The sequence below is a fragment of the Pagrus major genome, chromosome 5, assembly GCF_040436345.1.
Source record: "Pagrus major chromosome 5, Pma_NU_1.0".
Lineage (NCBI taxonomy): Eukaryota > Metazoa > Chordata > Actinopteri > Spariformes > Sparidae > Pagrus > Pagrus major.
In genome coordinates, this window is record NC_133219.1 from 17,143,670 (window position 1) to 17,168,415 (window position 24,746).

Genomic DNA, 24,746 nt, shown 5'->3' on the forward strand with positions numbered 1-24,746 from the left:
CTCCTTTCGTAATCCTTTTGCAAGTATCTTTAAGCATAGAGCCATAACAAATCAGCAGAAACAGAACTCCTATGATGCAAAATATGTTTTGGTTCTTTTTAAGACAAATGCCTTTAGCTTCACGCGGAGTGATGTTTGATCATTGCTATCAAACCTAATTATGGTTCCCATTGAGTTTTTAATCCGTGGAGGAGTCAGAGAGTGAAGAGGAGCCAGGGCCTCGTTAAATTGGTTTAGTTTTAGTTTTAGTTCAGTTTATTTGCTCATTAAAATGATGAAAGCCAAAAGAGAAAAGGAACGCAGTGTGTGCTCTGAGACAAATGGCAAGGGGGGCTTATAAACCTGCCTGATGCCACAAAAGACAGATTAATGATGACCACCAGACACAGAAGAATTGGACAGCTGACACTGAAATACAATACAGGAAAGATTGGTAGAAAAACAACAAACTGCATTAAAAACAAGGAACATAAAGTGAGCCTGGCAGCAAGTGTTCAAAGAGAAAGAGGGAAACAATGGATGTCCTAATGATGTTATTTGTTTGCCTGCTCCAGTGCGTGTGGCAGGATGTATCACTGAGTGTGTGGGTGTTCAAAGAAAGAGGACGTAAATTAGTTTTATGTTGATTGTTCCGACTCAGTTTACAACCGTTCTTCTCCTCTCACCAGGCACCAGGATCAGCACCTTCACCCAGGCCGATCTGGCATCACGCAGCATCCAGTACGTACACACCAGTGAAGAAGAGAAGCATGCCGACCAGTTCTCCTTCACCGTGTCGGACGGGACAAATGAGGTAAATGAGGGCGTCAACTCTCAAGAATAAGATAAGATCAATGAGGGGTGGTTTGGTCCAATAATGTCGGAGGTATCTTGAATAATGTTTTCTCGATACCCGATGGTACACTATGACGAGTTAAGGAGCTTCAGGTAGGGACTTTCAGATACATTATGTGGAAATTGGCATTTTGTGCGATTTGGCACTCCCCACAAGCATTTGTGACTTGACTCAGGATCTACAGCAAAACAATATCAGAAATAACAATAGACTCAAGAAAAACAAAAAAACATTTGAATATACAGCCTACTCACCCATGGTAAAACCACAAAACTGCGAAAAAAGACAATCTGAGCAAGTCAACAATATGGTTCTGCTTCGGAAACACTCCTAGTGGGGTATGAAGCCGTGTGGTGGACTGAAAAAAACTGTTGCGCACACAAGGTCATAGAATGAAGGTGTAACTTTACAAAAATATTTTTAATGAAGGGGAAACAATAGGGTTTCTATTGCTAATTTCCAGTTCATTCTTGTGTGTTGATGGCAATTTTGAATCATATTATTCTCAAGGAATATCTTAAAGGGGGCTTTTAGGGCTGTGGGGTAGATTGTAGGCTACAACAGAAATAAACAGCAAACTGTAGCTATTTTGTCTTTAACAGCTGCATGAGTCATAGCCAGGAGGAAATTCAAGCATCCACAGAATGATCAGCTCAATGGAGACATTCCCTACCACATATCTAAAAGTTGAAGAGGCTGACAGGCATTTACTTGAGTCGTGCTTCAGCACTTTTTACAATAGCAAACCCCATTTGGCATGCCTGTGCCTTTCAGTTCTCATGATACTATTCAAGACTAGCGGTGTTCATCCTCCACATAAAAAGCCCTTCAGACTGCCTTATCATTGGCTTTTTTTTGCTTTGAAGAAACTTTCTGTCCTGAAATGCTACAATCCTTGATTAAATGAGTCAGTAAAAGTTTTCTTGCCCATCGGACAGTGATGTTATAACATATAAATATATAAATAAATGTATATGAAATCTAATGAACCCCAAGCTTTTAAAGAGGCTTTGGGTTGCTCCGCAGCCCTTCCAGCCCCCTCCCTCCCCCACAGTTCGCCTCATGCATAAATCTGCCTTGCTAATCCTGACTAATGAGGACCGCAAGGACTTGAGTAAACATGTGAAAAAGGTCATTTGGCCTTCACGCCTGGCTGGCTGCAGTGTGTGGAGGCTTTTGTGGCCACTGTAGTGGTTGGTGTTTGTGAAGTGGTTTTGGTGCTTTTACTTTTTTACCTCTCTATTTGGGAGGCCTCTTCAGTTTTCTGTTATAAAAAGCACTGCATATTAATATCAAGTACTTTGCATTAAAGTTGAGGGGTTTTTTTTCCATTTTAAAGTGATACTGAAGCAGAATATATTACTCACTGTGTTAAGAGATGGGATTGCTCAAGGGCATACCAGTGCGGAGTTTCTGTTATAACTGCAGTTTGTGCTATTTGGGGTTTGTCATTTGGGTTTTACAGATGTGTTCTTCCATTTGTTAAATTTTCACCTGGGCAAACAGTGTAGAAAGTTACTGCATATAGTTTTCTCGCTTGACTGAAACGTATGTAGTTTGTGGCAAATTTCATTCCATTACCATTATCATTGCTCTCAGTGCAGTACATCGAAAATAACATTATACATCATCGCTGTCCCGTGAAAACCACCAATCTCCGACACATTTTCATGAGCTATGAAACACAGCTCTGTTTTCAGCAAAGCTACAAATCATTTTCCTAAATTATACAATAGTCTTCAATGATAAAGTAGGTTCCCCTTTTTTTCTAACCTATCTTAAAATAATACACCCATGCTTATATGATCTGTGTATTGAAAGAGTTATTTGTCACTGTAATCCTTTCTCCTCCATACCCATACAAATCCCATCCTACAGTGATTCAAATGTGTAATGCAACTGTGTTGGGGTGGGGGGGGAAATCCACAGTTCTCCTGCTGTGCAAAAAAGGACTCAGTTTAAGTTAATTATGAGACTTCAGCAGTGTGAATACAGTCACACCATTATATAGAGGGTATCCAGAGGAGCCAAAGTTACACTGTTTTTAGTACCATTCTCACTGTTTTTTTTATATATATATGATACATTTGGGTATGTCAGTGTTGTTTTAAGACTTGAAAAATCCTATTTCACATATTTAAGAAGTTAGAGTCAACCTGTATAGTATATGGATTTCATTACTCTGTGATAAATATATACAAATTTTGGTTTAAAGCGTTCGAAAACTTTAATAACTATACCTAAGTATGAGTAATAGTGCTTTTTTACATTATGATGTCTATGTATGATGCTGCAGAGATATCCACTGAAGTTAGCATGCTAACCAGCTAGCTCTGGTCCATTCCTGTTCTAAAAGCTCCTGTGCTAGCAGTGTTAACACTAACATTCCCCTGGTCCCCGAGCTCCCAGTCCAAACTGCTAGCTGCAGGGCTAACTGAGCTAACTAGCTATGAGCAGGTAAAGTTAGCAGTTTGTCTGGTGGTCTGCTGCCCCTCACTTGTTTTGAGTAGGAATTTGACAGTTAGCCAGTTCTTACAACTGCACCTTTAAGTCTCTGATGCACAAGTTATTTTTCCTGGTGAATACATTGAGCATTCCTCAGAGAGAGGAAAGAAAACGAACTGAGAAATTTAGAGAAAATTAAATGAACTCAAACCAAAGTACTACAAACTCTTGAGAAAGAGTTAAACATCTCCGTTGCTTCAAAAATGGAATCAAATTGTACTGTGTGTGTTGTCTCCAGGTTGCCCAGACATTCTACATTACCATCAAGCCAGTGGACGACTCCCTGCCTCTTCTCCAGGTTCCTGGCATGAGGGTCCAGGAAGGAGTGAGGAAGACCATCACCGAATTTGAGCTGAAAGCCACTGATGCAGACACTGAGGTAGGACACTGGCAACAACAACCCCTAAAAATCTTCAGCAACTTTCATTATTTATTTATTTATTTATTTATTTACTTACCAGTTTTGAGTAGAGCAGGACCTCCACATAATAGCTGATCAGCAGCTAAGCTGGCCAAACTAAGCTGTGTAAGCTGCCCTCTGTTGTTTAGAGAGCCATCTGGTCGTCATAGCTTTATTTTCTCTGGCAACAACTTATAAAAAGACTGTTTCCTCCTACTTAAAGGAAAAAATCTAGCTTGAGATACTCTTACACTGCTAATCCCATCAATCTGCCATTTTCAGTGCACCCCAGGAGTTATTGCAATTTCCCATTTTCGTGCAGCTAATTTTGCTGAACACTCTTGCCTCTAGATCTACTTAAATTAGAGATTTCATAATTACACAGAGTGTCCTTATAAAGCTTTCCCACAGTATGGGTGATGAAGTTGCAAAGTAACAGTTATAAGCTATATTTATAGGGAATGAAAAATAACCTTCACTGCGTCTCTGTTTTTACTGATTCTGAAGAACTCACCCTGAAGACCATGACATCTTCACTAATTTCTTCATCACCCTTCATCCATTTCTCTCCCTCCATTTTTCCTGCTAAAACATCACTTTGTCCAGGCGGAGTCCATCGTCTTCACTGTCGTCCAGGCTCCTCGTCATGGCACCATCGAGCGCACGAGCAACGGCCAGCACTACCGGCAGACCAGCAGCTTCAGTATGGATGACATCTACCAGAACCGCATCAGCTACAACCACGACGGCTCCAACTCGCTCAAGGACCGCTTCACCTTCACTGTGGCTGACGGCACCAACCTGCTCTTCATGGTGGAGGAGGGCGGCAAAGAGGTCCGTGTGTGTGTGTGTCTGTGTGTGTGTGCATTCACATTTTTACCACAGCAGGAAGGCTGAATATGCTGTTAGATTGTGTGTGTGTGTGTTTGTGAGGCACCATCCTGGCATTTTTATTACAGTTGGATGATTGAATTAGCAGAGTTAGGGCTCAGGTGGGTGCACGCCTATGTGCGCATGTGCTCATGTCTGCGAATATGTGTCTGTGTGTGTGTTTGTGTGTGTGCGTATGCTCTGACCTTTTTACAACAGGAGGGGTGAATCAGCAGTTTGTGTATGTGCTCGTGTACTTCTATCTTTGTGAGGACCTAGGTGAGTTATAGATCTGGAGAGTGGCTCTTGAAAATTGCGGTAAAATAAATTGAGACATTTGCAGAGTGAGACCATTTTCAGAAAGCGTGGACATCTTTGGACATAAAAAATATTACATAATTACGTAGTTTAAAGGGTAACTCCACCTATTTTCCACATTGAAGTGCGTTTACAGGAAATGGATATACAGAGCTACTGTTTGTCGAACAAATCACATTGCAATCATTTGAATATTTTTTAGTGTCCTGTAGGGGTAAGACTAAAATAAACTCAATTAATACAGAAAAATCTCAAAACTTGCCTGACAATCATCTTGGAGTCCCTTACTTTATCTTGCCATCCAAGTCAGTGGTCTGATGTGAATTAAATGATGGTCCTCACAAGTATACAAACATCTGTGTGTGTGTGTGTGTGTGTGTGTGTGTGTGTGTGTGTGTGTGTGTGTGTGTGTGTGTGTGTGTGTGTTGTTAATGTCAGCTTTATGGTAGTAGTTATGAGCAAGCCTCAGGGTGAATTGACTCCTCCACTTGTCAATTTAGTCGTCCCTCTCAGCAGCCCTCCACCACCTGTCACTACAAATAGTCCACATGATTAAACTGAATGACAGTAGGCAGGTATTGATAGCCGTAATCACACACACACACACACACACACACACACACACACACTTCTTTGGCTGGTGTTTATTATCTTTCGATCACCTGAGGACTCCAAGGCTCAGAGGCTCCATACACGTGTTGTGCACCTCAGAGGACAGTTTTGTGGCCTTAACGTTGCCATGTTTGATGTGAATTTGTTCCCACAGGAGCTGCCGTGTTATTAAATAATGTATGAGCTCATATAACGCCCTCTGGATGAATGCATCCTTCAAATGGCATGTGTCAAAGATGGCCTGAACAGCGTCTGAGTGATGACAGGCTGCTCTTTCTGTATTCCCTCTTGCACCTCGGACACAAACTAGTAATATTGGAGTAGTTTATCTGATTTAGCCTGTCGTCGAAGGGAAACGAGTCAATAAAGTAATAACCTGCAATGTTCACTATCAACATAATCCAACTCATAATACCATTTTCCATTTCCTGTTCTAACAACTTGTTCTAAACACATAGCAGTCACATTTAAGTCTGTGCATTGTCATGTGTATCCAGGACACATTGGTTGGTTGCAAAATGGTTTAAATAGATTTTTTGTCACACCACAAATGACATCTTGTTCACCTCTACTGTATTAGGATTGGGGCAACTATCTGACGGACAAATATCTCAAACCCTGGGCCAATAAAACCAAAACTATTTGAGTGACCACCAGGAATGATTGAGTTTGAATGAACAAATGTTTGAAAGGGAATATAAGGAATAAAATGGCTTCCGCAGTTAAATCCTCTTTTGTGTGACTATCCATTCAATCTTCCTTGAAAGCATCTCCACCATCTTAAAAAATGCATTTTTAACTCTAGTTTTCTGGTTTTCCAGATAGTGACAGCTGCTCCACAGAAGTTCAAGATCGATATTCTGCCAGTTGACGACGGCACGCCGCGTATCGTGACCAACCTGGGACTGCAGTGGCTGGAGTACATGGAGAATAAGGTACAAGTTATGAAATAATTCCTTCCTCCTGATTGGTCTCAAGTAGAAAACTGTGGTTTCATGTAACAGAAAAAAGGGTTTGCTGGGTTTTTGTACTCAGCAAACTCTCCTTGAGTACATTTTTAAGAATGACTTGGTTGTGCACACACAGCTCTGTGTCCTCTCTGTGTTGGACAACTGTATCACAGCAACATATTGAAAGTGTCTTTGTGACTGACAGAAGTGCAAAGAGAAACTCTTATCACTGTTTGCTCACAATGTTTAATTGACTTGCTCCCCCTGCTGGTTCAAACACCTCAACACACTGCAGCCACTAGTTTCTATGGCGGACATTGTAAAAATGTCACTTTGTTCATTCATCCTGAGTCTTCGCTGCGTTTACACCGGAGCTAATTAAGTCTTGGGTGTTTTATCACAGAGGAAAATTTGCATATAATGTTGAACTCCTGCATCTGCTCCGAACTGCTGGAAAGAAAGTAAACAAACAGCCCTTCAGTAAAACATCTTTTCCAGTGGAAACAAGGCTTCAGCTGCAGCCTGAAATTAATTTGTCTTATCTGTTCTGTTTGGAGTTTGCATGTTTACCCATATTTGCCTGGGCTTCTTTCGGGTGCTCCATGTTGCCCAGTCATCAAATAGAAACCATGTATGTTAGGTTAATTCTTCTGTCAGATTCTTCTGCCTTGGAAGTGGAGTTGGTCCCCTAATCCTTGAATGAATTTACCTGCAGGGATCAGTAAAGGATAACAACTCAATGCATCGGTCGTCCTCGTCTTGCTCGTCCATTTTCTTGCCCCTCTGGGATAAATGCGAAAAACAATCTGTGTTTGCCTGTGGCAGTTTAAAAACTTAAAACAGGTTTGGATCCATATAAATCATAAACTCATTGGAAAGAAATTGTTTCCACATCAGTGTACATTTTAATTTTTGAAAACTGACCCAAGAGACCCAACAAATTTAACAGTGAAATGTTGAGGTTTTGTAAATCTGCCACCATGAAAATAAACAAATGCATTTTTATATTATTCAAAGTTACACTGTGGTGTACCAAGCGTTTCTCTTAGGTTAAATAAAGTGCTCCAGGATCAAACTCCAGCTAACACATATCAAGATGACAGCCAAAGATCAATTTCTTGGAGCACCTTGGCCCAATAAAAATCCATCTCTCATTATAAACTACACAATCAAGTCCTTTCTTACATTATCATATACTATCTGTAGATAACATCTGTGGTGTCAGACTTGTCACGTTTAGTCGAAATGTGGCGACAGTGCGGGTCATCTCTGTTTAATGTCCACCAGGCCACCAACCTGATCAGCAAGAAGGAGCTGTTGACCATGGATCCAGACACAGAGGACGGACAGCTGGTTTATGAAATCACCACGGAGCCAAAGCACGGCTTCCTGGAGAGCAAGCTGAAACCTGGCAACCCTATCACCACCTTCACACAAGGTACATATTAATGTTATCCAGTGAAAAATATGTATTTTTCACTTTTCTGCAAAAAAAGCTGAGTACAGCTACATTCTACCAGCCAATGCTTTGAAAAGGTCCAAGGTTGTAACATTTTTTTTTTACATATTTTCTTTGTACAGATTGCCTGGGAGGCCATGTCTGTCTGTGACCTCTAACAGGATATTCTGCTCTTTTTTTCCTCTAAGATAATTCAATATGAAGGATTTTTTTATGTCTGTGGAACAAAAACTAAAAATGATTTTTTGTATTTTCTCATCCCTTTAACATTCTGTGACCTCTTATTCCTGTTGAATTGAGTATTTTGCATATCTTCACTACAAAAGGTTGAAGGGGCGAGGACAAAAACGTAATCGTTCATTCCTACCTGTCTTTGCTTCACTGAAAGTTTTGTTCAAAGGCACCTCAGCAGCTGTGGGAGTGTTTTCACTCACCCACATTGTCCCAGGCAAATTTGCTGTTTGAATGCAGCGTTCTCGTCATTGAGCCTGCTTATCTCCACCTCGAGGCGGCAGCCAGGAATCAGTGTCAGAGTGCTTTTGTGAAATGTTGATCCTTTAGGCTGGAGAGCAACTGGAAAACAGTCACTTTGATGTGGTGCTTTCTCAATTTGGAGCATGTAAACATCATTTTCTTAATGATAACAAATATCCAATAACTAAAATAAACCCTCACCCTGAGAGAGGGATTTACTAGTGCAAACTGTCTGTCAACATTTACTCTCATATTCTGCTTGAGCACAGTCTGAAGCTGTGTTTTGATTATTTTTTTCATACATTATTACATTTATGCATTTAGTATTATTTCCTGTTTATTCTGAGTGTTTCTTAGTTGTTCTAAGTATTTATTCTGAACTTCCCACAGGGCCATTTGATCATCTTTCTAGCCCAAGCAATCTCATTTTTTTGTGGCTTTCAGCCCTCATTTACAAAGTATTTCCTTTTCTGCATCTGCCTCTGGAAGGTATAAATGAGCAGAAAATTTCCATTTTCAGGGTTTTTTTTATATCTGTCAAGTAGTGGAAAAGGACCAGAGGCTACAAATTAGAAAGAAGAAAATGCATTCTTCACCAAGAGTTTTATTATTAAGATTGAATCGCTGTAGGGACAGTCTTTGGTTGTCTCCTTCTTCACACGGTCAGATCAGTGCTAAGGAACTGATGATCAGCAACTCTGTGTTTTCTTGCTCTTTTAATGCAATGTGTATGATAGACTTTGACCCCCTTTGTGACCTGAAAAGAGTGTAAAAGATGAGAAGAAATGATAACTGGATCAATGAAATAATGAAATTCTGTGTTTAATCATTAATAACTTGACTTTCTTCCTCTCCAGCTGATATCAACCTGGGTCTGATCCGCTACGTGCTGCATCAGGAGAACGTTCAGGAAACCATGGACAACTTTAAGTTCCTGGTCAAAGACAGCAAACCAAACGTGGTCAGCGACAACCTCTTCCATATCCAGTGGTCACTCATCAGCTTTGAACACAAAAGGTCTGTATATAAACATCTGTTTGTTCACTGTTCACAAAAGTTGTCATTATGAAATATTTATTATTTTCCCGAAAGGACTTCAAAACTCACTGCATTGTTTTTCTTCCAGTTCCTGTCCATGACCCTGCTTTTTGTTGAAAAAAAGTAAAATTACACTCAGTCTCACTTCCTCTGATGTTTCCACAGCTATAATGTGAGCGAGAAGGCCGGCACGGTGGCTGTGACGGTTAAGCGAACGGGTAACCTCAACCAGTACGCCATCGTGCTCTGTCGCACCGAACAGGGCAGCGCCACCTCCACCAGCAGCGTCAGATCCAGTCCAGGCCAACAGGACTATGTGGAATATGCTGGACAGGTAGCCAATGTCAAATATTTAGTTGTTTTTTTTTAAATTATTATTAGTGTTTAGGAAAGGTCAAAAAATAAAATGTGAAAGCTTCTGCTTTCCTCTACCTCCAGCTTTGACTTGCTTTATAAAACAATCATCCTCCATTTTGTCTGAACAAATGTTAGACATCCACCACCTTTATTGTGCTTTTTTTCATTTAACATTGGTATTCGATTTGATAACCAAAAAAATATTTATGAAAGACTCTTTTAAAGACCATTTTTAATATTTTCAGGTTGATCCTTTTACTCTTTTTTTCTTGTTTTTCATTTTTCTTGAGAACAAACCTTCCAAGAATAACAAGCAGTTTTTAAAGTCTGTGTTTGAACTTAATCAAGGTTTACATAGATAAGATTATAGATTGTTTTTACTTGTTGCAAAGAATATAAATGCTTCCTTATTTGTATGCCCTCCATTATCTGAATTCTTGGTTCCATACATTGACCATTAGATGTTGATGAATGTTCTCAGTCATCCAGTTCAAGGTGCATTATCGAAGGCAACTGGACGTGTTTCAGTTTCTTGAAGACGTTGACCCTACTGTCTGTAGACAGTTTAACAACCATTTACACCTGGGCTCACCTTGCCCTAACATCCCACATGAAGGTGGGAGGGTCAACAACCCACAATTGGCCCTAACGACTCTGAAACTCAGAGCTCACAGTGTCCTTAACGACCCTGTAAGGACACTCCCACACAGAGTTTAAAAGCCTGCAACTCCCCTCCAGTTAGTTAGAACTGAAGAAGTCTCTTGGATGAGAGGTGAATTGACCATTAGATATTACGTCCAATCGTAAACAAAAACACATATAGACTAACACTGCTATTATCCCATTATTTCACAGGTACAGTTCGATGAGAGGGAGGACACCAAAGTATGCACCATCATCATTAATGACGACAAGGTGTTTGAGGGAACTGAGAGCTTCCACGTGGAGCTGAGCATGCCTGTGTATGCCCTGCTGGGCAGAAACACGCGCGCCCTCGTAAACATCAACGACACTGAAGACGAACCGACTCTGCAGTTTGATAAGAAGGTCTACCACATCAACGAGAGCACTGGCTTCATCCACGTGCCCATCGAAAGAAAGGGTAACGAACTCTGCACAAGCTGCAACAGGGGTTTCTAACTTCCCTGTTAGCTTTTAAAAATGTTTTTTCTTTTAATTTCCCTATTTTATTTAAAATAAATGCACTCGCCCTTTTCTTTTCACATATTTAACGTGTGCATATATGTTCCGTATTTGCTCATTGCAACACTTCTTTAAGGCCATATGATGCTTACAATGAGTGCTGAATTCACTTCCGCTCAGGTGACGCCTCCAGCACCGTTTCGGCTCTCTGCTACACCGTGGCCAAGTCGGCTCAGGGCAGCAGCCTCCATGCTCTTGAGTCCGGTTCTGACTACAAGAGCCGTGGCATGAGCAACGACAACCGCGTCATCTTCGGCCCAGGAGTCAGCATGTCCACCTGTGACGTCAAGCTCATCGACGACAGCGAGTACGAGCTCTCTGAGGAATTCGAGCTGGTGCTGTCAGATGCCTCAGATAACGCCCGCATGGGGGACGTGACGTCGGCCAAGGTCGTCATCGATGGACCCAATGATGCATCCACTGTTTCTCTTGGGAACGCCACCTTTACTTTCAGTGAAGATGCTGGTATGAGCCGTCTGGACTAGGATTACTTTGGCTGTTTTTCTGTAACCAACTTAGATTTAAGTTAGACTCTTTTCAAATGTCACAGTGTAGCTAAACTCTTTAAGAGAAGAGTAAAAATATAATGATGTCCATGGGGAAATTAGGAAGGTGCCAAGCAGAGTTGCAAATTGTCTTTTAAAAAGAAAGTTTTATAATGGCTACATCCAAGGGTGTAGCATTGATTAATTGCCAGTTGTGCAGTGTCTGTGGACTCCCTACACTCATATCTATCAGATAGATTACTGCACATAAAACAGGATTTAAGAGTAGTTCCTGAACATTAACATCTCACTTGTAGAAACAAGAATATTATGAGGTTTATTTATTTTGGAACAGAGAACATGTTGTGAAGCTTGAAAAAACAGCATTGATAGTTGCTACTTTTAATAATTAGGACAACAGCTTCCTGACAGCTACACTATGCCACATACATATAAGCCTAAAGAGTTATTTGTAGCAACATTTTAATTTGAAAGCTAATTTTATATTTTAGTCATCATCATTTAGTCATCACACATTACTCAGTAAAAAGATTGGTAATGCTTTATATTGAGGTCCTTGTAGTAAGCATTAAAAGCCCATATATTATGCTTATTAACATTATAAAGGCTCTTATAGATCTCTGTAAGATGCATTTTAACATTATGATGTGGTAATAAGACTATGTAAGTGTCACTGTATCTTAAAAACAGGGATTGTTAAATTATAGATCATTTATATTTATCAGCACTTATAATAAACTTTCTAAACAGTTTATTGACTACTGAAGAACAAAGAATAAATGCTTTGTTTCATTGTTTATTGTTTATATTAACATTACAAACACATTATATGTGCTTGTAAACATTTTATAATAATAATGTAACTATAAAAATGTTTATGATGCCATTATTAACACTTATATAGCCTCATAAATGTGTAATAATGTTAATAAGCATCATATAAAGACCAAGAAAGGCCTTATGACCTACTAACTAATGCTTATTACGAGCACCTTAATATAAAGTATTACTTAAAGATTTATAAAAATAAAGTTGTGCTATAAAAACACCTACCAACCTCATCCGCCAAGCCTCTCCTGTTTTATTGCTCTCTCGCTGTTTTCTTTTTACTCTGACATTGCTTTATTCTCAGATAAATGCATCAACCGTGCAGTATTGAACAGTCAGCATGATCAATAACAGCAAAATCAGCCACAAAAGTCAGTTTCTCTGTCAACTTAATATGATGCTATTAGTTCATGACTCAGAATACTTTTAAATTGCAGAACAAAGCAGACTTTGTAAACAGAACTGCTGAAGGCAGCCAAATGGCTGCTTTGGTTTGTTGTTTGTCTGCCCTTACAAAATGCCCCAGGCTACATCTATAGTTTTAAAAAGCAGTAATGCAGAATCTTTCTGTATTTTCTAAACCTGCATTTCATTCTTATTTCAACACTCCAGGCACAATTGAAATACCAGTGCTGCGCCATGGCAGTGACCTGTCCTCTGTGACCTCTGTGTGGTGTGCCACCCGGCCTTCAGACCCCCCCTCGGCTAGTCCGGGGGTCGACTACATCCCCAGCTCCAAGAAGGTGGAGTTCAAACCTGGAAAAACCGAGGAGGTAAGAACACCTACCTTCTCACCTACGCCCCAAAAAAAACATTTAGTGTTGGTCAAGCCAACGTTACGCAGATACTGAAAGTGTTAAGTCAACGCAGCTGGAGTGGTCCGTAAATTAAGAAACCTCTTGAGTAATTCTTCATGAGTAAAATCTTTACATTTACATCTTTATAAAATGGGGTGTCCTTCCTCCATACCTTTAAAACAGCAGACCTGGCCTAGGACACCTTTATGAACCTCACTCACACTGTGGCCTCTTTTTATTCCAGACCTGCAGTTTGACCATCATGGACGACATCCAGAACCCGTCCATCGAAGGGTCTGAGTCCTTCGTGGTTTTCCTCAGTTCTCCTCAAGGTGCTGTCCTTCAAGAGCCCTACGAAGCCAACGTCGTCATCACTGACACCTTCCAGGACAGTATGTAAAAGTCAAAGACTTTAAACACCTACCTTAAATGAAATAAGCATTTTGTTTTTTCATTAATGATTGTTGATCAGTATTTAGACTTTTTAGAATCAGCTCCCTCACAGCCGTCATCCCTTCTCTCAGTTCCCAGCATGCAGTTTGAGAAGACCGCCTACACCGTGAAGGAGAAAGACAGTGTCCTCCACATCCCCATCATTCGGACAGGTGATCTGTCCTTCAAGTCATCAGTGCGCTGTTACACGCGGACCATGTCAGCCATGGTGATGGACGACTTTGAGGAGAGGAGGAACGCAGACGAGTCACGCATCACTTTCCTCAAAGGAGAGAAGGTAGAGTTCAGTCCAAGATGTTTTTCTGAAGTAGATTTAGTCTTTTTGTGATCTTTTTTTGTCAAGTGAGCTGCTGATTCAAATGTTTTGTCTGTTTCCCAGGTCAAAAACTGCACAGTTCACATCAATGATGACTCTGTCTTTGAGCCTGAAGAGGAGTTCCAGGTGCATCTTGGGACACCACTGGGTGACCACTGGAGCGGTGCCATGGTGGGAGTTAGCGACATTGTCACCATCACCATCACCAATGATGAAGATGGTAAGCCGGCACCCCAAAAGTCACATACAGCGGATAGCTTACTGATGTATAGATGCCGTCTAATAGCGGCTGATTTACTATCGCACCTCAGTTTTGTTCCAGAGAACCAGAAAATGTTTGGAAGAGTTTGATTTGTCTTCTTTTTCAAGCTCATGAAAGTCATGAATCATGGTCTATCTATAAAAAAAAACATTTTCTTGACATATAAGTCTCCACTACAGCAACACTGTGACTTTTAATGTCCCTCTGTTTCTCTAGCTCCCACCATTGAGTTTGAGCAGGCGTCCTACCAGGTCAGAGAGCCTCCCGGCCCCGATGGCATCGAGGTGCTCAACATCAAGGTGATCCGTCGGGGGGATCTGGATCGGACCTCCAAGATCCGCTGCAGCACCCGGGATGGATCGGCCCAGTCTGGAGTTGACTACAATCCTAAGAGCCGAGTCCTGAAATTCACCCCTGGTCAGTGCTGAAAACTCAGACCAGTTACATCTCTCAAAAGAGATCATTTTTTTGTGTGTTTGTAAAACTTAAATATGGCTCACATATCTCCCTTTGCCTCGCTCTGCAGGGATGGACCACATCCTGTTCAAAGTGGAGATTCTGTCTAATGAGGACAGGGAGTGGCACGAGTCCTTCTCATTGGTCCTTGGCCCTGACGACCCTGTGGAGGCGGTGCTCGGGGAGATCACCATGGCAACTGTAACCATCTTGGACCAGGAGGCTTCAGGCAGCCTCATCCTCCCTGCCACGCCTATTGTAAGAATTCATCCAGTTTGTCTTCTCTTGATACAAGCACACAAACACAACTGACTTGCTGGCTTATTTGTTTTTCCACGCTTTTGTCTGCAGTTTCACAGTGCTCAGGGCTTAACATGTCTCTACACTTACAGTAGAGAGCCTGGAGCAAGAAACTAAACTCTTGGCAAAAGCACTCCTCTGCCCTTATACATATTCAGCAACTCCAAAACAGCAGGAAACATAAGCAGCATTTTCCTTCAGGCGTTTGTTTACAGGTTTTTACATTCCTCATGCATTTAACCAGAACCACTTACAATGAGCACATCAGTTCAGCTATATTCAAAAGCTATTAAAATATTATACGGTGGGTGATTTGACCTCAGTTGTCTTTTAGTACCTCAGCGGAAATCTCAACTCATGCTGCGCTCTGCCCACCTCATCTGTACCACGCTGAAATAAAAACAAATGAATTCCAGGAACTTCATCATTACCTGCCCTCCTTCCTCCTCAGGTGGTCTCTCTCGCTGACTACGATCACGTCCAGGAAGTGACCAAGGAAGGCAGTAAGAAGACGCCCTCTCCGGGTTACCCTCTGGTGTGCGTCACCCCCTGCGACCCTCACTACCCCAAGTACTCTGTGATGAAGGAGCGCTGCGAGGAGGCGGGCATCAACCAGACCCAAGTTCACTTCTCCTGGGAGGTGGCGGCTCCCACCGACACCAACGGTGCCCGGTCGCCCTTTGAGACAGTCACAGACACCACCCCATACACCAGCGTCAACCATATGGTGAGTCAAAAATGTCTAAAAAAGGAAGTACAAAATTACCAGCTTCAACAATACGACAAATGCAGCATCAAGAAAGATGTTTTCTCAACATCATTTCCAATCAGTCCTCACATGGACAGAGGGCAAATTGGACGCTACAGTAACAGCAATGGGCAGAGGCTAGCTGGTAAGCATGCTAACTTCAGTAGGTTTCTCTGCAAGACAATACGTAGATGTCTTTGACGTGATGTCAAAACTGTTGTTTCTACAACCTCTTTTAATAATTTCAAAAGTGAACACTAGCCTCAAGGCTTGCTCAGCTGGATTAGACCATGATGGGAGGTCAGTAGCTAATACAAAACAGATCTACTTGCACTAAATCCTTTCTCAGTATATTTTTTTGACACAGGGTGGATGTTGATATGTGTTTCATTTGGCTGCCACTGCAAAATGTCACTGCTCCCATACCTCATACCTTCTTTTCCAGGTTCTGTCAAATGGTGAATCCCCCACATATTACAGTATGTGATTGGTTTGGATGCTGGTGGAGGGTTAGGTCAGAATGCTCAGTTGCATTTGACTCAGAGGGTGTGTGACAGAACAGCAATAATAAATAACTAACTTCCATAAATAAAAACCTCTAAAAGCAGCATTAGGATGAGAGAGTGGGAGAGAAATAGCTCTTGAAATTGATGGGGACTAACCCATGTCTAAACATAGACAGCACTGAAAACTTCAGGTTGAGGACAAATACAATAACAGTTCTGTACTTACTCGTTCCTCGTTCTATGTGTTGTCTGGGTTTTTGTGGCATATTTTACTCTTTCCCTCCTGTTTTCTTATGCTCCTCACCAGCCAGATTTCCTCCACACTTGTCTCGCATCTGTCTTATTAGTCCAGCCCTGTTCCCTGTGTTCCTCCCGTCTGCTTTCCCTCCACACCTAGTGGATTAACACTCATTACCCTCAGACTCCATCTGAACACAACCAGCAGTGACGCAGACTTCAAACTTACAAACACTGAAGCTAACGTAGCTTTTCAGACTGATATTAACCAGATCAAGAGCTGTGATTCATTTCTTCTTAGACGTGACATTACATCCTTCCTCACTTTGCTTGAGTCAAGTACAGTTATTCTTAATCTTAACTTGTCAGCCAGTAGCAGAGAGTAGATCTCCCTGTAACTGCTGGGTAAGTTGGTGATATAAAATTGAAAAACACATTAAAGCCATATTTTACATGATGAATGCTGGAAGAAAAAGTCCTGACAGCCATTTTTCCCCCTCATTTGGTCTTTCTTGCAGTCTCTCATGTCTCATCCGTTCCTCTGCCGTCTCCCTCAGGTCCTGGACAGCATTTATTTCAGCCGCCGCTTCCACGTCCGCTGCGTTGCTCAGGCTAGAGACAAGTCGGGTCACCTTGGAACACCTCTGAGGAGCAACATCGTCACCATCGGCACAGAGGGCTCCATCTGCCACACGCCTGTCACCACAGGAACCGCAAGAGGCTTCCAGGCTCAGTCATTCATCGCCACGCTCAAATATCTGGATGTCAAGCACAAGACACACCCCAACCGGTAAGTTGTCTGGGTGATGGCTTTTTAATTGGACCAAACCTTGATCTATTGTTTGTTAATATATTTTCTTTCCTGCTCTGTGTCCTTGTTTAGTATCCACATCTCAGTGCAGATCCCCCATCAGGACGGCATGCTCCCCCTGGTGTCCACCATGCCGCTGCACAACCTGCACTTCCTGCTGTCAGAGTCCATCTACAGGCAGCAGCACGTCTGCTCCAACCTTGTTACCCTCAAAGACCTGCAGGGGCTCTCCGGTCAGTCACACAACAACACACACACACACACACACACACACACACACACATTCACACAGACACATGCACGGACCTCATGTGGATCCTTTTCTCATCTAACACAAACTTTGATGACATTCCTTCGCAGAGACAGGTTTTCTGGATGACGTCTCCTATGACAGCATCTCTCTGGGGCCAGGGTACGACCGGCCCTACCAGTTCAACCCCAACGTCCGTGAGGCCAAGAGCATCCAGCTCTACAAGCACCTCAACCTCAAGAGCTGCATCTGGACCTTTGACGCTTACTACGACATGACGGAGCTCATTGACGTCTGCGGGGGCTCTGTCACCGCCGATTTCCAGGTACATAGGACAGTCGAGGGCTGGATACAAGTCATGAAGAAAAATCTTTGTCTCACTGCAGTTTAAATTGACTTAAGATCCATCTGACGCAAATTCACACAGAATTTCAATATCCATGAAACTTTAGACGGACAAGAATGATAAATGTATTTATTTATGTTATAATATGTTGGTGGAGACAATAGAAGAAATGAGGAGAAAACAAGCTGTAAAATATTATCTGTGACCACTGATCATAGTGCCAACATATCTGCATAAGATATATGAAATAAATACATTTTAGATATCAAAAATATCAAATTCACAGTAGTTGCTCCGATCCTTAAATGACCCACTGAGGGAGAACCAACATTGTCCTTCATCTTGTTCTTCCAGGTTCGGGACTCGGCTCAGTCCTTCCTGACGGTGCAGGTTCCCCTCTACGTGTCCTACATCTACGTGACAGCACCAAGGGGCTGGGCCTCCCTGGAGCATCACACCGAGATGGAGTTCTCTTTCTTCTACGACACCGTGCTGTGGAGGACAGGTCAGAACTAAACACAGCAGAGACCAGATAAACTGTAAACTGAGTCTATCTCTTTATGAGCTAATGATAATATACTGTAAAGTTAGTAGTTTCTCATTATGCATTTCTGCTGGAACTTTTTGATAATTCTGTATGTTAAAAAATAAAATCTTTATAGACTCAACCTATTTTTTAATCTGTTGCATTATGTGAAATGATCAGTATCTTTTTATGTTGTTTGACTTAGCAAAATGTCTGATCAGTGCTGCACTTCTGCTTTATTCTTGACCTGACCTCTCACCTCTTTTGTTGTTGCTTCGTGTCTGCAGGTATCCAGACTGACAGCGTCCTCTCAGCCAGACTGCAGATCATCAGGATCTACATCAGAGAAGACGGACGGCTGGTGATTGAGTTCAAAACCCACGCCAAATTCAGAGGTCAGTTCACAACATCCACTGCCACATTTGTTGGTTTTCTTCAGAAAGTGTTGTATTAATACAACAGATATACATGTTGTTGTTGTTGTTGTTGTTGAGGAGGATTAGATGAAGAGCAGCCGGGGAGTCTTTTGGTGTCAATCAAATGGTGTTCTTAGTCAGTCGACTGCTAATTTTTCTTCCATTGTTCCTACCCCTAGGTCAGTTTGTCCCTGAACACCACACGCTGCCGGGCCACAAGTCCCGCCTGATGGCTCCTGACCACCTAGGAGGCATCGAGTTTGACATTCAGCTGCTGTGGAGCGCTCAGACCTTTGATTCTCCGTACCAGCTGTGGAGGGCCACCAGCTCCTACAGCCGGTCAGTGGAGATAAGAGCACAGAGAAAATTCACATTTTCAGCAATGACTGTGAAAACAACGTTCTCGTGTCAAACTGTGACATCATTCTACACAGTAAACCTCAAACAATGAACTAGAGGAACAAGAAGATACAGATTTTTGACTGCAAGGGGCGTTTAAACTAACAATAAGTTGAATCTAGTCAAGCATTTCAACAATTTTCATGCAGCTAAGGATTACAATCAAAAGACGTTAGTTGGAGGTGGACATGAAGCCTCAGAAGGTTCCTTGTGGAACAACCAAACTTTCCAGTTCTGTGGAAATCCTCAAGTTTGTCTTCTGTAAAATGAACATGACTGTTTTATCTGCTGAATTACAGAAAAATCCTAGATCACACTGAGATTCTCCAGTGTGCCACATCACCATGCCTTTCTATTGAGCCTTTTGTGCTGTCTTTATGTGTACCCCTCAACAGGAAGGACTATTCTGGAGAGTACACTGTCTTCTTGATCCCCTGCACAGTCCAGCCCACTCAGCCCTGGATCGACCCTGGAGACAAACCTCTGTCCTGCACGGCTCACGCTCCAGAGAAGTACGTCCCTTCTGAAGTCCAACTTCAGTCGGAACAGTCTTGGTTTAAATATGACATACATTAAGGAGCCTGGTGCATCGAGGGGATAAGACAACAAATGGAAGCGGAGCACGTCACTTGAATCCTGAAGTGTCTTGTTGTTCTCTGTCAGGTTTCTGGTGCCGATCGCCTTCCAGCAGACCAACCGGCCCGTTCCTGTGGTTTACTCCCTCAACACAGAGTTCCAGCTGTGTAACAACGAGAAGGTGTTCATGATGGACCCTGCCACCGCTGATGTCTCTATGGCTGAGATGGACTACAAGGGAGCATTCTCCATGGGTAAGACTGGAGGGAAAGAGACCTAACCTTCCTGAAATAGCCTCGCAGAAATGTTTATTTTAGAGAAAGTAGTTGCTTTTTGATTTATTGTTTAGGAGTTTCCCTGCTAAAACACTGTCCTGTTATTTTTGTCCTAAATATCTTTTCTTTTATACAAAGAAAAAGAACACTTTTGTGTGTTTTTAACTTTTATTATCTGTACATCTTTGAGGCCTTTTGATATTGCTCCATTGATCAGTTCTAACCAATTCATCAAGATAATATCGAAGTGGTCACTTCATTTAAGTCCCAGTTCTTCATGTGCCTAAATAAAAACCTGTCCCTGTGCTGCCCCCTGCAGGTCAGACTCTGTACGGCAGGGTGTTGTGGAACCCTGAGCAGAACCTGAACGCAGCATACAAACTGCAGCTGGAGAAGGTTTACCTCTGCACCGGCAAAGACGGATACGTTCCCTTCTTCGACCCCACAGGGACGCTGTACAACGAAGGGCCACAGTACGGCTGCATCCAGCCCAACAAGCACCTCAAACACCGCTTCCTACTGCTGGTACAATTATTTATGTTTTATTGTGTTTGGTCTGTGGTACATGTTTAAAGAGTGTTATTCAAAATGCCTGATATGTCTTCCAAGGTCATTATTAAATATTAAATACTAACATATTGAGGACTCAGACTGTGTTACCATCCAAGAACTGTCCAACTGATATTTCAATATATTATTTTAAACCTGTTCATTATCTTAAGGTCTGTATAAACAAATAAAGGAAAAGGAGGATAATACCAACATTACAATACTGTTATGTTTGTCATGATATGATTATCATAATATACATTTCCATAGCATTAAATCCATCAGATGAAGAACAGTACATGTATTAAACTAAGTCTGAACAGAGATGCTGTTCTCACTCAGACTGACTGATATAGAATGTTGAGTTGTTAAGATTTGTTAGTAGTTGAACTATTAAAGTTATAAAGAGTAAACAGCGAAAATATAAAAAGAACGGATTAAATGGGAGACAATTTGGAAGTAGACACAGGTCCTACAAAAATCTCATTAAATACACTTGTCTGTGCTATAAAACAGAAAGATTAGACACCCTGTCCACAATTAGGGAATCTATAGTGCCCCTTGTTCTTTAGGGAAAGTTTTGCTTGTAGAAAAATCAGATTGCAGCAGCAGCTGGACAAAGATGGAACCACAACATTTTCCTGAAATGCACGGATGTTTGAATAATTCCTGCATGTCGTGTTTTTGTATTTCTGTCCTGAACAAAATGTTTTATTTGTTTCAATTTTGGTTTCAAAACATCAAGCAGTCAGGAGCTTTTCAGTAAAGTAAATGACTATTTGTGTCTGCCTTTCTCTCTCTGATCAGGTGCTGATGTGTTTTCTTTTCTTTTTTTCTTTTTTCTGTTCAAAGCACTCGTAACTGAGTTTACCTAACCTTCAGGTAGAACGAGCTCTTCAGATTTTGTTTGGATGTATTTGCTTCAGATGACTTAAGATAATCTTCCTGTAATGTTTTGCTGGTAAACAGCAAGTTAACATCCCTTAATGCACACAAACACACACAACAGACCTTAGACCTTTTTATCGGCCAAACGAGTCTGACCAGTCCCACAAACATTCAAAGCGTGTGGGTTATTTAAATCACTCACATTCTGCACATGTAAATTATGTTTTTTATCGTTAACAAACCGTCAGTATGTGTAGCAGAAATACTGCACTGGGCCAGCAGCTGTGGAATTACACCTTCTACACTCTACGTAGAAAATGCTGCAGACAAATCTTCCTTGAATGTTACTATATTGTGCCATTGCTTAAATTTCAAAATAATTTGTAACTTCCTACTGATGAAAAGAGAAACAAGCCTGATTTTTTCTAAAGAAAACTTTGAAGCACAGGAAAAGAAGTTTATTTAAAGTGCACTGATAATTTTCTCTCTTCATGTTTCCTCTGCAGGATCGTAAACAGCCTGACGTATGTGACAAATTCTTCCACGATGTTCCCTTCGAGGCTGACTTCGCCTCAGACATCCTGGAGCTGCAGTCCATGACAGCCATGCCGGGTGTCGACGGCTTTACAATGAAGGTTGATGCTCTCTATAAGGTGTGTGGAACCTCCTGTACATCTTCTGTCATGTGTTACAGTCAAGTCAACCTTAAATAAGCTCGCAGACTTTGAGATGGCGGATTCCAGTTTAATTCTTGAGTACTGTTGAGTTCCTCTGTTTAGTTCCTTTTATCACCAACTTCCTACAAGCTTTTATGAGCTTCCACCAATCAGAGACTTTGCTGTTGCCATGAAAGTGTTGTTTGGTTTTAGGTTGGTCATGGTTGGCAGTCAAATGAGAGCAAATAATACAATTCATTCAATACAGTAGCTAACCCCTTCCTCCTTTCCCACTGTTGATGAACAGGTGGAGGCAGGGCACCAGTGGTACCTGCAGGTGATTTATGTGATCAGCCCGGAGTCGCGGTCCAGCCCCAGGATTCAGCGCTCGGTGACCTATGAGCTGAGTCGTTCCAAACGCGACCTGGTGGACCGCAGCGGGCGTCTGACACTGGACGAGTCGCTGATCTACGACAACGAGGGCGACCAGGTGAAAAACGGTACCAACATGAAGTCGCTCCGTCTGGAGGCCGGGCCCTCCGCCACCTTTAACGCCCACGTGGGTAGCTCGGTGGGCGGGGGAGTGGCAGCCGTGACCCTGCTGGTCCTGGTCCTGCTGGCCTCCTGCTTCCTGTTCCGCCGCTGCCGACGGGCGGCCAAGAAGAAGAGCAAGAAGGCTTCGAAAATGTACGAGGAGTATCCGCTCAACACCAAGGTGGAGGTGTGCTTGGACAAGTGTGTGGAGAAGAACTTCAGCACCAAACACTGCACCGTGAGGAACGTCAACGTCTTCAACCGCAACCAGGAGCCCAACGGCAAGGCCAAGGTCAAACAGGTCAACCTGGAGGTCAAACTGCACAACAACCTGAACGACGGCACTGAGGTCTAAAACACTGACGAGTGAGAGGAGAGAAAGAGGGAGGGGGAGTAAAATAAAAAAAAAGGTATTTTCTAAAAGAAAGTTTGTACTTAAGGAACGAGATGTTTGTTAATGTATTTTTATACCACTTTGAAAAAGGGAAGAGTGTGACGTGCAGACAGCTACGCAGCGTTTTAATCATTTTGCAACTGGGCTACCTCAGGAATCCACAAACCACTCAGCTGCGTGAAACAGCCAAAACATCTGCGTCATCTATCTATAATCTAAACTCCATCTGAAACTGTTGTTCATTTCATTACTGTTTTACTTGACATTGATGTCCTTTTTAGCACAAAAATGGTGAGTGGTAGCTCAGACACTGGTGATTGTTTCGACAAAAACACTCCTCTGCTGCATTGAGTCATTTCACTGCTACTAAATGTCACTACTGTAGAGTGGTAGCCAGTGTAGAAGTCCTATCACACTTAATTAACTTAAAAACTGATCAAACATAAACATGGTTAATTTTCCTGTGGAGTGACTTGTATATCGGCTACAGCTGCTTCTGACTGCTGTGAGAGTATTACGCACATACAGTGTGCTGCTAGGCTGAATGAGTGCAGAGTGTATATAATAACAAAAATGAATGATACCTATCCAAGTGCAATTATGCCATAACTTTTGTTAATCCTTCATCATGAGCAGGAACTTCAGTTGCATTTTAAAAAAAATGTGTATTTCAAGCCTTACTTAGAGACATTTGTACTGTCACGTTGAACAAACAGATAATTATTCTTGTTTCAACACAAATTCTTATTTCTGTTGTTCGTACTGTACTCTTACAGCTGCCAATATTAAGTGCCATGCAGTATTTTTCCTCATGATTTTCAAAAACTAATCATCCAAAGTGTTTCTTTTTCTTTTCCAAGAGTGAGAAAATTGACATTTCCATGTGATTGTAATGAATCAGCAAAGTTTTCGATCCCGTCCGTGTGCTTTAGCCTTACTACTGTTCTCATGAAAATAACCACTTTTTAAAATGATGTATTTTATAAGAGATGTGTGTCGACCTGCCTTCGTTCCACCCAAAGACACAAAAGCCCTCACTGAGTTTTTATTTACACAGACTCACATCTCTCAAATGTTTTTTGTTTTTTTCTCATTTATGTATTATGTTACCCACTTATGATGTATTATATTACGCTCAGCTACTGATGTACCCACGATGTTAAAGTTACTGTAATTTTTATAAGTGTATGACACTGGTTGGAGAGCACTGCAAAAGAAAAAAAACAATCTTCTCACATGAGATGTCAACACGTCTTTCTCTCCATTCGTCTCTCTGATCCCACCTCCTGTTTTCTTTCAAATGTGTGCCTATCAAAACAACATGGGAACAGGAAATAATGGGAAATATCAATATATTTTTGGTGCTATCATTTTGTGAAAAATATCTATGATGCTATCAACATGATGCCTGTATTTGGTGCCTTTTTTAGTAATAAAAATACATTTGAAACCCATGATTGTGCTGTATATTGTCCTATATGTCATGTTTATTTATGATTTTTGATTCTCGTCAATTAATTTTGGGGGGAGGGGCAAAAAATAGAAAGAAATTCTGATCAATTTCTTTTTTCCTGCAAGGTTTTGAACAAATATTTTAACATTTTGTACAAGTAATGGAAATATATATCATGGTGTTAATGAAGTAGGATGTGATGTTTAGGGATAGAGGAAGTCAGATTCTGTTGTTTCTAAGTGA

At 41.6% G+C, this 24,746-nt stretch overlaps 1 protein-coding gene across 1 annotated transcript in view; it reads left to right on the forward strand.

The window, feature by feature from the left end:
• Window positions 1–24,507, forward strand: part of fras1 (Fraser extracellular matrix complex subunit 1) — a 239,182-nt gene extending 214,675 nt beyond the window's left edge. The window contains exons 47-73 of the mRNA XM_073465974.1: window positions 669–793; window positions 3,579–3,719; window positions 4,347–4,574; window positions 6,362–6,475; window positions 7,778–7,928; window positions 9,281–9,440; window positions 9,627–9,795; window positions 10,674–10,920; window positions 11,142–11,486; window positions 12,968–13,128; window positions 13,397–13,544; window positions 13,677–13,882; window positions 13,985–14,141; window positions 14,400–14,600; window positions 14,710–14,897; window positions 15,391–15,666; window positions 16,988–17,220; window positions 17,314–17,474; window positions 17,602–17,816; window positions 18,192–18,342; window positions 18,651–18,758; window positions 18,959–19,118; window positions 19,574–19,690; window positions 19,842–20,008; window positions 20,349–20,554; window positions 21,973–22,119; window positions 22,430–24,507. Of these exons, the coding sequence (XP_073322075.1) occupies window positions 669–793; window positions 3,579–3,719; window positions 4,347–4,574; window positions 6,362–6,475; window positions 7,778–7,928; window positions 9,281–9,440; window positions 9,627–9,795; window positions 10,674–10,920; window positions 11,142–11,486; window positions 12,968–13,128; window positions 13,397–13,544; window positions 13,677–13,882; window positions 13,985–14,141; window positions 14,400–14,600; window positions 14,710–14,897; window positions 15,391–15,666; window positions 16,988–17,220; window positions 17,314–17,474; window positions 17,602–17,816; window positions 18,192–18,342; window positions 18,651–18,758; window positions 18,959–19,118; window positions 19,574–19,690; window positions 19,842–20,008; window positions 20,349–20,554; window positions 21,973–22,119; window positions 22,430–23,011 (5,264 nt within the window). The 3' untranslated portion in view covers window positions 23,012–24,507. The remainder of the gene's footprint in view (window positions 1–668; window positions 794–3,578; window positions 3,720–4,346; window positions 4,575–6,361; window positions 6,476–7,777; window positions 7,929–9,280; window positions 9,441–9,626; window positions 9,796–10,673; window positions 10,921–11,141; window positions 11,487–12,967; window positions 13,129–13,396; window positions 13,545–13,676; window positions 13,883–13,984; window positions 14,142–14,399; window positions 14,601–14,709; window positions 14,898–15,390; window positions 15,667–16,987; window positions 17,221–17,313; window positions 17,475–17,601; window positions 17,817–18,191; window positions 18,343–18,650; window positions 18,759–18,958; window positions 19,119–19,573; window positions 19,691–19,841; window positions 20,009–20,348; window positions 20,555–21,972; window positions 22,120–22,429) is intronic.
• Window positions 24,508–24,746: the final 239 nt, after the last annotated feature.